Source organism: Zosterops lateralis, assembly GCF_965231275.1.
Source record: "Zosterops lateralis genome assembly, chromosome: 11".
Taxonomy (NCBI): Eukaryota; Metazoa; Chordata; class Aves; order Passeriformes; family Zosteropidae; genus Zosterops; species Zosterops lateralis.
The window spans coordinates 19168944-19181686 of record NC_139771.1 but is presented as its reverse complement, the minus strand read 5'-3'; the positions used below and the strand labels follow the sequence as shown (position 1 = coordinate 19181686).

At 41.9% G+C, this 12743-nt stretch overlaps 1 protein-coding gene across 1 annotated transcript in view; it reads left to right on the top strand.

Annotated features, from left to right (window-relative positions):
* The window catches only part of LOC310913676 (contactin-3-like), a gene marked incomplete at its 5' end in the record, with an annotated part of 76117 nt that overhangs the window by 20124 nt on the left and 43250 nt on the right, over positions 1-12743 (top strand). The window contains one exon of the mRNA XM_083869291.1: positions 3537-3632. Coding sequence (XP_083725417.1) covers positions 3537-3632 — 96 coding nt within the window. The remainder of the gene's footprint in view (positions 1-3536; positions 3633-12743) is intronic.

Genomic DNA, 12743 nt, shown 5'->3' with positions numbered 1-12743 from the left:
ATAGAAATGTCACTGTTTTCAGTCTCATTGACCTTACAGAGATGCTCCAGGTTGTGTTTCCCCCGCCATGAATCCACAAATCCATATTTTTTAATTGTCCTGGGTATCACAGGAGTGTTCAAATGCAGCTGTTGCAGGTTTGATGCTCACATTACTGTCGCTCCACATTTTGGAATCTTTCTCAGCAACTTTGGGTCTCAGTGCTCGAGACTGAAAACTTGCCTTGTCAAACAGAGGGAGAGAACCCAGTGGAATTTGCAGTTTTCACATCCTTTTGTATGGGCAGGAACTCGTTTTGTTGTTCTCACTTTGGGCAGAATCAAAGACTTCTCAACAAAGCTGAATTGCAGATTTTTTTTCTTCCGTTTTATTGCAATGGCATGTGGATTTCAGTTGGTACAACTTTATGGACTGGGTGCTAAAGCAGTGAGGCAAATACGTATATTATTAGCAGAGGAAAGGAGGAGAAAATGCTGTTTCAGGAGTCAGAAAGCCTCAGTTGCTAATTTTAAATTTCCTTCTATATGGCAAACTATAAACAGGCAATAAAGGCATTTAATTCGCAAATTACAGTTCTAGCTTGGTTTTTACGTTGGATTTCTTTTTCCCTTGTCGTCAGGATTTTTGTAACATTTTTCCCAAAATATTGTCAGTGTCAGGATTAGAGCCTTTGCCTGGTAGGGTTGAATAATTAACTTGTTAATTTTGTCCATGAATAGTTGCATTTCAGATGAAAGGAGATTAGAAGTGAGGTCTAATAAATGCAAGGAAGAAGTGAAAAGATTAAGGCAAGAACAAATAATGAAAGCACTTCAATTTGGTGACAAGTTTGGGAGAGTTTTAAAAATCTGCTGGTGAATAAACCAGCCTTTAGTCCAGCAGATAAAACGCAGAAATACTTCAGGTGTTTCTGGCTTTTTCTTTCACTGAACAGGGGGAAATTGTCGTCCCATGGGTGCTGAAGAGTGAGTCCTGTTGTGACTCAGCACTCCTCAAAACCATCTTCTGTCCTGATCTCTGCTCTTTGCTTCCAGTTACGTTTTATCTATTGAGACATTTCAGCGAGAAAAGAGCCTCAGATTTCAGGGATACAATTCAATCTGTAAAAATAAACAAGCTTTGCCATTATTAGTCCACCTTTTAAAGCGTTTTATTTACCCTGAGGACATTAAGTCCCTTCCCAATGAGTTCATGTAATAATAAGTTTTGTTAGAAGACACAGCTCTGCTCCCTTGTGTTATTGTGCTTGGAATAGTGACTTTATTAAAAAAACCAAACAAAAACCTAACAAAGAAGCTCAAGGATATAAACAATCACTCTTGATGTACTTCCAAACATGCCTGGATTTGACCTTCAGTCCTCTGAATCTGCTGCAGCAACACCTGGAAATCAGAGCAGCCTCGTGTTGAGGAGCAGCCAGAGCTCTCCAAGGCCAGAGGTTGGGACTTCACTGTGGGATGCTAATAAAGATCCTGCTCCTGGTTTGCACGTTGATTTTTCATGATGCTCAAAGCCGTGCCAGACAAGAGAAATACAGGAGTTTGTAGGGAAATGAAGGGTGATGGTGTTTTGGCAGTCTGGTGGTTGAGCTGCTCTGGGAGGTGGATGAGGAACTTCCTGCTAATTTGTGGGAAATGATTCTTTTATTGTAGCACAGCTCATATTCTCCATTTTTGGATGGATGTGCGTTGCTTCTTGTTCCCCCAAAAGCTCTTTTTCTGGGACAACAGTCTTCACCTGCCATCAGTGATGAATAATTCCAATTTTTACAGCATTGGTGGGTCCCCTCTGGGTACCTCTGGGATGATTTGCCTCCCCAATCCTCATGTCCAACATCCTTCCCAAGGTGCTCCCAGCCCAATCCCACCCTGCCCATAGGATTTGTTGGACAACACAAAGACAAAGAATGTTCTGAAGGTGTGCAGTTGCAATAAACAAACACAAGGGCTTAAAAACCCATTTCAGGTATGGAAATTGTATTATTTAAGATTTAAAACTTGTGGTGGTTGTGATGTAAGAGGGAAAAATGTGGTCTAAATTAATTTTACATGTAAAGTGATAATTTTTTGGGTGTGATTCATCCTGAAACAGAGCAGTGTGTGTTCTCTGTCAGCTCCTGGTTTTTCCTTCCATTGCTCTGGGGAATGGTGCTGGGGCAGCTGATGAATGGATCATGTTATGGAAGAAAGACCTGAAATAATAATTTAAAGCTGTGCTGGTTTGATCCTTGAGTGAAATCAGTTTGGCTGGGGTTGGGTGTGACTTCCACATCACGTCCAGCAAAAGGATCTGAGTTTATTCTGAGCATACACCTGCGTGGAGATTCACTTGGAAAGCTGAGCACAGCCCTTCTGAGAAACATCCCTGTGAACTTCACGTGCACTAACAAAGGATTGTACAACACTCTCCTACTGCAGCGTTTTTTAAAGGCAGCATTGAAATTCTAATGGCTCTTATTCAGTGTTCTCACTGTAACAGCTGTTGCTTTGCAGTAATAAAAAACACTGTATTTTGGGGAAATAGCTACTGTTGGTCAACTCACTGCTCCTATTATGCTTGGTTGTAAAGACAGCCTTATTTAAAGACTGTGTTAGTTTAGTATCCTATACAAGGTTATAAACAGAATTTTTTTTATTATTTTTTTAAAATCGCCTGCTTTTCTGTTATGGAAAAATACATGGTTTATTTATGGAGATGCATTTGTTAGTGTGGGACTTTGATTTTGGTGTGTATTACATGTTGTATTTAGCTTAGTTTAAGGGTATAATGAGGCCCAGCTTTCTTGGGTCTTGATTTATCAGATAGAGGGAAAGCCAATCTAAATTTATGATAAAATATTTACATTTATGGAAACTGAAGCGTTTACTTCCCCCCACCCCAAGAAATGCTGGGCAACGCTGTGTGTGATTTTTGGGGTGTCCTGTGCAAGGCCAGGAGATGGACTCAATAATCCTTGTGGATCATTTCCACCTCAGGGTGTCCTGCGGTCCTTACACAGCTTAAAATAATCCCAGAGAGCCCAGGCCAGGCAGAGCAGAGCCCTGGGTCAGCACAGCCAGGTGCAAAGCTCTGGCATAGCCATGCTCCAGGGCATTCTCCTGCAGGAATATGGTCCAGGAGGTCCCTTTCTCTTGGGAAGGATCCATATCTGTTTTCTGAAGAGCTGTTATTAGTGTGATTTTACATTGGACACGGGAGCTTAGCAGGATCTCGATGCTGAGTTCATCATTGCCTTCATTTCCAAAGAAACAGTGGCTTAAGAACCTATTTTTAAGCCATTGGCTCCTTTTTGGTTATCAAAGCCAGGCACAGGGACAAAATTAGCCACAGGATCTGTTCAATTACCTCTCTGCAGATTATTCCTTTCAGCCCTAATTCTGCCATCATCCTTTGTGCTGAGTATTTCCTTCTTCAGCTGCTGCCCTGAGTCTGCTGGATTAATCACAGCCCAGGAGCTGTGAGGTCGGGATCTCAGGGTGTCACTCTCCTGTCTGTTGGTGTTCCTGATGTCCTGCTCTCTGTTGTTCCCCTGGCAGATGTGGAGAGCTCCAGGACGAAGATGAGGAGCGCGGTGTCGGTGCGCGAGGGCCAGGGGGTCGTGCTGCTCTGCGGGACCCCGCCCCGGGCTGGAGGTGAGGGGGGACCCTCAGGGCTGGGAAACATCCCTGGGAATGCTAAACAACAGAATTAGAACAAAATAGGACTGCTGGAGTAAATGCAAGGAGAGAGAAACCAAAAACAAGGGAGGAGGGGGGGGAGGTATTTAAGAGGATTTACTTTTATCTTGAAATGCCTTTGCGGTTCCCGGTAATTTCTGTGCACTTAATGTGTCTGATTTTTATGAGATTTCCTGTAATTAATGGAGTATCTTCTGGAGTTGCATTCTGCCCAATTTCACAATTGCTGAGCCTCCATGAATCCAGTTTTCCCTGCGAGCAGAGAATTGCAGAGAGGAGATGGTTGTCATTAACCATACTGGTGTAGCCGTGGGTTTGTGCCTGAGATGTTTTGGTTTTCTGAAATGCTTTTCCCAGGGAATTTTCTGTAAACAAGAGAAATGTTTTTGTAAACTGTACTTGGTTTTCATTCATTTTCCTAAGAGGGACTTCTCTGTGTCCCTCTGCTCTGACCAATGGGAGTGAAGAGGTTTGTCTCTGTTTCACCAATCAAATTGGTCTGTGTAGAATAGTATAAAAGGGAGACACATCCCAAAAATAAAGGAGACATTTTCAGCCTTCTGAAGTCAGTGTTGTTGTAGTGTAAAACAGAGTCACCTGTGTTTTTGCAATCAAGACATCCTGTGGTGGGAAGGGATGATGCTGTGTAATTTAAACCACTGCTGCACTGAGGGGGTGAGAAAAGTGGATTCTTGGTGGACCAAAAGTTGAAAGTGCATTTCATCCCTCACTCTGCACCTTCAGTCTTTGACTAATTGCTATTGAGCCTCTAGTAATATCTGAGAGGAACTGGTTTTATTGTTTTTAATTGATACGGGGTGTCGTTATTGAAGGGCTGGGATGTTAAACATTGGATTTGATTGCAAAGACAAGGTAATAGAAGCTAGACATTATATTCAATAATATAGGTGTTGTGGCCTCATAAATTTGGCAGAGTCCAAGCAGACACAGCCATAAAGTGGCAATTTTACAACTGTCTGAGCTTGCAGAATTTTTTCCCCCTCTAAACTGATACATACCCTTAAATCATCTTTATAGCCTTGCAACAGCTTTGTCTTTCAGCAGCTGAGAAAATGGGTCATTCTCCCAGCTATCTGTAAGAATTAGAATGATTAAATTTTCCTTCTAGACGCAATCCAAAGTCTGAACTGCCCCAGCTGCTGTTACAGCTGTGTCCTTGTGTGTGGGTTTGCACCCAGAGGTGATGGCCAAGCTGAGACAACTCTGCCCGACTCTGGCAAGGTTTAAGTTTGAGGTGTGGAACAGGAGGTGATGCCAGACGTGCTCATGGTGCTGAGAACTGGGGTTGGAAGAGGTGAGAACTCCTCTTGCAGTCAGCAGATGGGAGATGATTGACACCCCCACACTAATTGTGGTATTCGTGCAAAAAAACAGAGCTGAGCGCTCCCAGAGTTACCAAATGGGGTGGAGAACTGCTACCAGGATTATTTCAGACCCTTAAATCTGTCTGAGAGATGGAGGATTCACTGCTAAAGTATTCAGGAGATGTGGAGCAAGGTGGAAAAAAAATCCTCCCTGAAATGAAGCTGTAGCAAGGTGACATCAGCCACGCAGTGCCCCTGACTGGGGGGGATGCAGGGCAGGAAGTCTGGGATAAAACATCCAGCCAGGAAGCAGAAGTGGTTTGTTAGGAAAAGCAAGGATGGTTTAGGACCAGCTAACCTGGCCTGAGGGATGTTCAGCCCTTTCCAGATCAGTGAGCTGACTTTTATTTTTTACTTGGAGTCTGTATTTATTGCGCTGAGCTATCAAATAATTCCAGACAACACTAATTCTAAAAACCTTCTCCACCAGCTTGTTTCCTCTCCCCCTGTAGCCCCCAAAATACTCTGCTTTTGTTTTCTGGCGTGTTGTGCAGTTTCTGAGAGCTCGCTAAACTTAATTGCACTTATTTCTTGCATTCTCTGTAAAGAGTTTGCAAGAAGAGACTTGATTAAATAGTGATTATTCCTCCATGTACAGCATCCCAGTTACAATAGGAACCAACGTTCCTCCCCAAAGAAATGCCAGTTCGTAGTGTGGAAAAAGAAAATTGCTTCCCTTCTACAATTCATCATATTTTTCTCCTTGCTTATCTGAGGCACAGATATTTACATAAGTCATACGAAAGTTCCTTTTCAGCGGGGAGGAAATTATTCCTGCAGTTAGCAGTGGTTTTGTCCTTTTGAGTGTGCAGTTCCAGCTCCACTGGGGTGTGGACATCCAGCACTAAACCAACAATGAAACTCCATTTACGAGTCACAAACCGCTCCAATACTTTCCTTAGAGTTACCACATTTCCCCTTCCTGGAAATTAAATCAAATTCCCATTTTTAGCAGTCTTGTTTGGGATTTACTGAGTGGGGAAGATTTGGTAAATGACTGGTTTGAGTGTGAAAATTTTCCCTCCCCAAATATTTTTCTGATCCAGGCTGGTTTTATGTTAAATACTCTGAGCTGTATCATAATTGAGCAGTGATGTTTGGATAATTAAGATGCTCATCTGTCATCATTCTCACGGCCATACTTCTTGATCTTTGAATTCTATTGAAGGGAACCTGTTAAAATACCCTTTTTTTTTGCCACCAAAAATCAGTAAATCACCTCACCCACATCCTCAACATCAAAAATGGATTTGTGTGCCTCTCCTGCTACTTTTCCAGTTGTTGCAACCTTTAAATTGCACTGAAATCTTCACAGCTATTTTGACTTTTTTTTTCCTGTGTTATGTCTTTAATGGTTTTAAAGGGCTGTCAATCCAACAAACATCTCAATATCCCAAACTTAATGTTGGACGCAGTTAACGTGCAGCTGGCTAAAAAACATTTGTGTGATGCTAATTTCTGCCCCTTCTGCCAAGAAAGGGAAAAGCTAGACATATGGAGATCTAAAAATGATTTTTCTCTGCTATTGATTTTGTTCCAGAATTGGTATCTAACGAGTGACAAAGCCCTCAGTTAAAGCAAATCTGAGTTCCTGCAGGGTTTTACCTCCTGTTACTACTCTACTGTATTGTGATCGTTGTGTTATTTCTGTTTCTGTATATTGTGATTTATATTTGTTTAGTACAGTTTTCCTAACGTGACGTTGATTTTGGATTTTTGAGGTATTCCTGCTCTTAGGGAGAGGAGGAAATGATGATTTTTAATGGTAGAAGTGAGGATTTGCTCGATGGTTATTTGAACATTTCAACAAATTTTAGTTTGTCTGGAAAAACTAAAATTAGTTTTATATTGGTGTGCTGCATTATTCCCATGGGGAATGTGACCATATTCCATTTATTTATTCCATAAATAAATAAGAATTTTGTGGAGAATTTTTTTTTCCAAGCTATTGCTTGGAAGGAAAGGATTTGGAAAGGAAAGGGTTTGTCCTCCCTCTTCATATAACTCCCTGATAAATGTAGATTTAATCCATAAATGAGGCTGGATGTGAAGGACAGGGATCAATTCAGCTCACGGCATATTGTGGCAGAGCTGTGACATGTTGGTAGGAAATAATATTAGATCATGGAAAAATAGATCCCAATTTATTGCTCAGTGTTTGCTGTGACAAATCCTTCACTGAATAATGTCATGTCTGTTCCAAATGAGTGTTTAGACTTGCAAATTTTTTTGTTCGTGTCTCTTGTGTTGCCATTTGGAGACCTGCAAGTTCCAGCAGGGCTCTGCTTCATGAATAACATGGCATGGAAGGAGTCTCAGATGCCAGAAATATTTGGATGCTCTGATGGTTTCTCTCCTGCAACTCCTGAATAGCAATGTGCTGTTTTTCGGGGAACTATAAGTTGAATTAATTTTACATATTTGGCTTTGGAAATGTTTTATACCTTCAAAGCAAAGTCAGACAGGTGGAAGTCCAGAATATGATTTCTTCCCTGGTGCACATCAGTGTTTTGTGGGAAGGTTTGGGTTGGAAGAGACCTGAAAAGATCTGATTCCACCTTCCAAAATCCCAATGTCCAACCTTGGACACTTCCAGGGATCCAGGGGCAGCCACAGCTGCTCTGGGAATTCCATCTCAGGGTCTCCCACCCTCATGGGGAACAATTCCTGCCCAATATCCCACCTAAACTCCCCTTTCACCATCCTGGTTTTGCACCTTTGCTTCCCTTGCAGGTTGTGGATGACTCACGTCTGGGCATCAGCCATAAATCACACTTGCAGAGCTTCTTGCACAAAAAATATATTTTAGGGAGAGCGGTGCCTTGAATATTGTAAGAGCATTGGCCTTACAAACGGCTCCACAGTGTTCCTGCGCTCTTTCAATCTGCCAAGGAAGAATGGCATTTTTATTTAAAAACATATTTTTCCAATAGTCCTGCTGGTGTCATCATCATCATCATCTGCACAAATTTCAGCTGACAGTTTGAAATCAAATGGTACCTGAGAGACACTTGTGTTTGTCCATGTGAGGGGGAATAATGCATGTTCACAGCTGGATCTTCCAATGATTTCTGTCTGCCAGAGCATTATTTTCATCACCAGCACCAAACCAACACTCTGCTCTGCACTTTGTCAAATTCAGTCTTCCTGAGGCACTTTTTTTTTTTCTTTTGATAAACCTGTGCTCCAGGCTGAAATTAATATCTCTTATTTATGTATTTGTGCACCATTCTCACCAGTTGCTTTTCAGCTGACACAGAGGTGTTTTTTAAGGAGTTTTTTAGCAGTTTCTTACCCCAAAATCTTACAGAACTCTTTAACTCCACGTTCCATTGTGGGAAGAATGGGGAGGTGGAAAGAAAAAGGAAGAAGTAGATTAGGAAGAACCAAATTTCAAGAAAAAAATTCAGGTTTGAACCTTTTCAGTTACCCAGTCCCAAATATCTCAGTTGTGCCTTGGGGAAAAGAGGAGAAAAGTGGAGACAATAACTGCATTTGGCTCTCCAGCAAGTTTATTTTTATCCCTAAATTGTGACTGTGGGGGGTTTGTCCTCCGGCTCTTCATTATCTTCTCAACTCAAATATTTGGGTTTTTCTTTGGAAACAGGGTAATTGATTAGGAAGAGGCAGGAGGGAGGTGGCTGCAGTCCCAGCACACAGTCCCAGCTGCTCCAGCACTCAGAACAAGAATGCTGAAAGGAATTTTTTGCTTTTCACAAGGGTTTTATCAAGTACCTTCTCCTAAAAGACTGCACGAGTACCAAATGAAAGTGTCACTAATTACTGCTTCCACATATAAATATTGGTGCTTTGCTTTGAAAGTTGACTCCTGGGTATTTCCATTAGCTTCCCTTGGTTTATGCCCCTAATATTTAACATTCACAAGAAATCAGATTTATTTTAGTTCAGCAATAAACTAAACTATCGCCTTTTTTATCCACAAAATTATTATAGGCAGGAAGCAATTTAAAATACTTCCAGCTATTGAAAAAAAAAAGCACAACAGAGTTCTGGAAATGCTCTCAGCAATTAAATGTAAAGTTCTGGGGAGGTGATTAAGAGAACAATTTGTCACTTGAAATGGATATGGCTAATGGGGATGTATTTACATATTGCTTCCTCAAGCACTTTCTGACTTTTCTGCCTGTTTCCAGAGTGGGAGCAGTGTGTGCTGAGAGCCAGGGCTCTGGGAATGGCACAGCCAGTCTGGAACAATTAGTGCAGAAAAGTGATGAAGAGAGACCAATCCGTCTCCTGCACCGCTCCAGGGGAAGGGAAATGGGTTGGGGTTTTTTTATTATTATTATTTTATTCAGCACTGGAACCCAAGTGCAGCAGAGCTGTTCTGTCAGGCTCTCATTAACATCTGGGCTTCCCTGGGAGCTGGCAGGGATGTTTGAACCTGGCTGTGAGGAGCACTTGGGGATGGAAAAGGAAAAGGCGTGTTCAGGCTCCTGGCTAATGGTGCCTGTCCAGCAGAAAGGGCCGCGTGCTGAGCCCTTCTCCAGGGAATGTGCTCTCTGCACTTGGGCTCACCAGGAGCTGGTGTTAATAAAGAAATCAGCTGCCAGTCTGGAACATCTGTTTCCCAAGGAGGAGCTGGGAAATGTTGGTGCTTTAATTACGGTGGTGAGCGTTGCTTGTGACGCTGCTTTGACTGAGGCAGAAAAGCTCCAGGAATTATTAAAGTGTAGGGAACAAAGGACCTTTAGTGACTGTTTGATGTCCCTGAGCACAGGGGACCTCTTGGGCACTTCTGTGGCTGTGCTCTAGGCTGGGGGACAGCAGGAAAAAAAAGTACATTTTACTATTTTTGAAGAATTGCATCTGTTTTTACATCAAACTAAAGCTCATTCCAGAATCGAAAAAACAAGTGGACTCTTACCTTGTTTCATTTAGAAATGAAAATCAGCTTTTAGCCCCAAGTAGGAACCTTGCAACTCCAGCTGAAACATTTCAATGTTCTCATTAAAGGAGGAGATTGGAATTGCAGGATATTTTGTGTGTGTGGTGTCTCAGTGCTCCCATTGTTCTGGGCTGTTCCATACACACAAGTTGCATGCCTGATTACCTGCACAGCAGGCTGAAAATTGATCTGGTATATTTTAGCTATAAAATAATTCACCTTCTATGCCAAAACAATTAATGTTATACATTAGTCTCAAACCAGAGTGCTGCCATTATACTCTGGAATAAAACTAATTTCTGGAGATACGTTCTTCACTTTTTGTAGCTGGACTTGCATTCCCATCACGCAGTTTATATTTTGCATTAAAAAAAAAATTAAGCCAAAAGAGTTCCTGTGCAGAGTTCAGGTGAAATTTCAGTGTTTGGGAAAACTCTGCAGCTGTTTGAGGCAGATCTCACTGTCTCGTGTCACTCCTGGAGGCCACAATTCAAGCCCTGCTCTAGAGGTTTTGTAATTGTCATTATTTTTGTACAGAGAACATGAACAAAAAGTAAATCACCAACCCAGGTTGTTCTCTGAAGTGTGACTGCAGCTAAAGACTTTTTCATTATCAGTGACAGAGCTACTTGAATGCCATCAGCCCAAGATCCCCCTTGGAATTGAACTCTGAGCGTTGGTTTGGTTTGTTTTTCCCAGCTGGACACACCTAGGCTAGTTTTTAATTACTGGGCATTGAATGTGTGCAAGAATAGCCCCTAAACCTTTGAAATTGTGCACAATTTTTAATTTTTAATTAGTTTTTAGGCTAGTTTTTAATTACTGGGCATTGCATTTGTTCAAGAATATCCCCTAAACCTTTGAAATTGTGCACAATTTTTAATTTTTAATTAGTTTTTAGGCTCATTTTTAATTACTAGGCATTGAATTTGTGCAAGAATTGCCCCTAAACCCTTGAAATTGTGCACAATTTTTAATTCGTTTTTAGGCTAGTTTTTAATTACTGGGCATTGAACGTGTGCAAGAATAGCCCCTAAACCCTTGAAATTGTGCACGATTTTTAATTTTTAATTAGTTTTTAGGCTCATTTTTAATTACTGGGCATTGCATTTGTTCAAGAATATCCCCTAAACCTTTGAAATTGTGCACAATTTTTAATTTTGGGCTCGTTTTTAATTACTGGACATTGCATTTGTTCAAGAATATCCCCTAAACCTTTGAAATTGTGCACAATTGATCTCCAACAATATTCCAAACTGTTTTATCATTGCCAAAATGCTGCCGTTTCTGACGGTGGCACCTCGTGGCATTTTAAGCTCCAGTTTACACATATGTGACGGGAGCACATAAACACCTTGTCCCACGCCTCCAGTGCAGGAGGTTTTTTATTTGGAGAGCAACCTTTAACGTTTGCCAGGAGAAACGAGGGAGATGTCACTTGTTTTATGGCACAGAGAGAGAATCACCAAGAGCAGCTGCTGGTGGGGAGCTCAAGGTGGTGAACTAAGAACAGGAAAATTGGCCCCAGTGAGAAAAGGAAAAGTATTAAGAAGTTTTAGTAATTGATGTAAAATCAAACAAATGATAGCCCTGGGAGCACTCACATTCCAGAATCCCAATCCCACAGCAAGGACTTGCCTGCAGGGAGCTGAGGACAGTTTGCACCCAAGAGCATCCTCTGGGACCTTAATGCACTTTTACCTTATTAATTTATTTCCCATTTTTAAATAATTTGTTTGCACTGTCCCAGGAGTTCCTGTGCAGGCAACCAGGGTACAGCAGTGCTGATAAATGGACTTTTTTGTGGGTGGTTGTCCACAAAACCCAACCTGAGTGCTCAATGTGGGTGGTGGTGGAGGGCATGGGGTGCTCAAGGTGATGAACTAAATGCAGGAAAATTGGCCCAAGTGAGAAGAAAAGTGTTAAGGAGAAGTTTGGAGTAATTGATGTAAAATAAAACAAATTGGGAGCATCACATTCCAGAATCCCAATCCCTCAGCAGTGCAATCCAAGGATTTGCCTGCAGGGAGGTGAGGACAATTTGCACCCAAGAGCGTCCTCTGGGACCTTAATGCACTTTTACCTCATTAATTCATTTCCTGTTATTAAATAATCTGTTTGCACTGTCCCAGGGGTTCCTGTGCAGGCAACCAGGGTTCAGCAGTACTGATAAATGGACTTTTTGTGGGTGGTTGTCCCACAAAACCCAACCTGAGTGCTCAATGTGGGTGGTGGTGGAGGGCATGGGGTGCTCAAGGTGATGAAATAAGAGCAGGAAAATTGACCCAAGTGAGAAAAGGGAAAAGTATTGAGAAGTTGGAAGTAATTGATGTAAAAACAAACAAATGATAGCCCTGGGAGCATTCATATTCCAGAATCCCAATCCCACAGCAAGGATTTGCCTGCAGGGAGGTGAGAACAGTTTGCACCCAAGAGCGTCCTCTGGAACCTTCATGCACTTTTACCTCATTAATTAATTTCCTGGTTTTAAATAATCTGTTTCCACTGTCCCAGGGGTTCCTGTGCAGGCAACCAGGGTTCAGCAGTGCTGATAAATGTGATTTTTGTGGGTGGTTGTCCACAAAACCCAACCTGAGTGCTCAATGTGGGTGATAGTGGGGAGCGTGGGGTGCTCAAGGTGGTGAACTAAGGGCAGGAAAATTGACCCAAGTGACAAAGGAAAAGTACTAAGGAGAAGTTTGAAGTAATTGATGTAAAATCAAACTAATGATAGCCCTGGGAGCACTCACATTCCAGAATCCCAATCCCACAGCA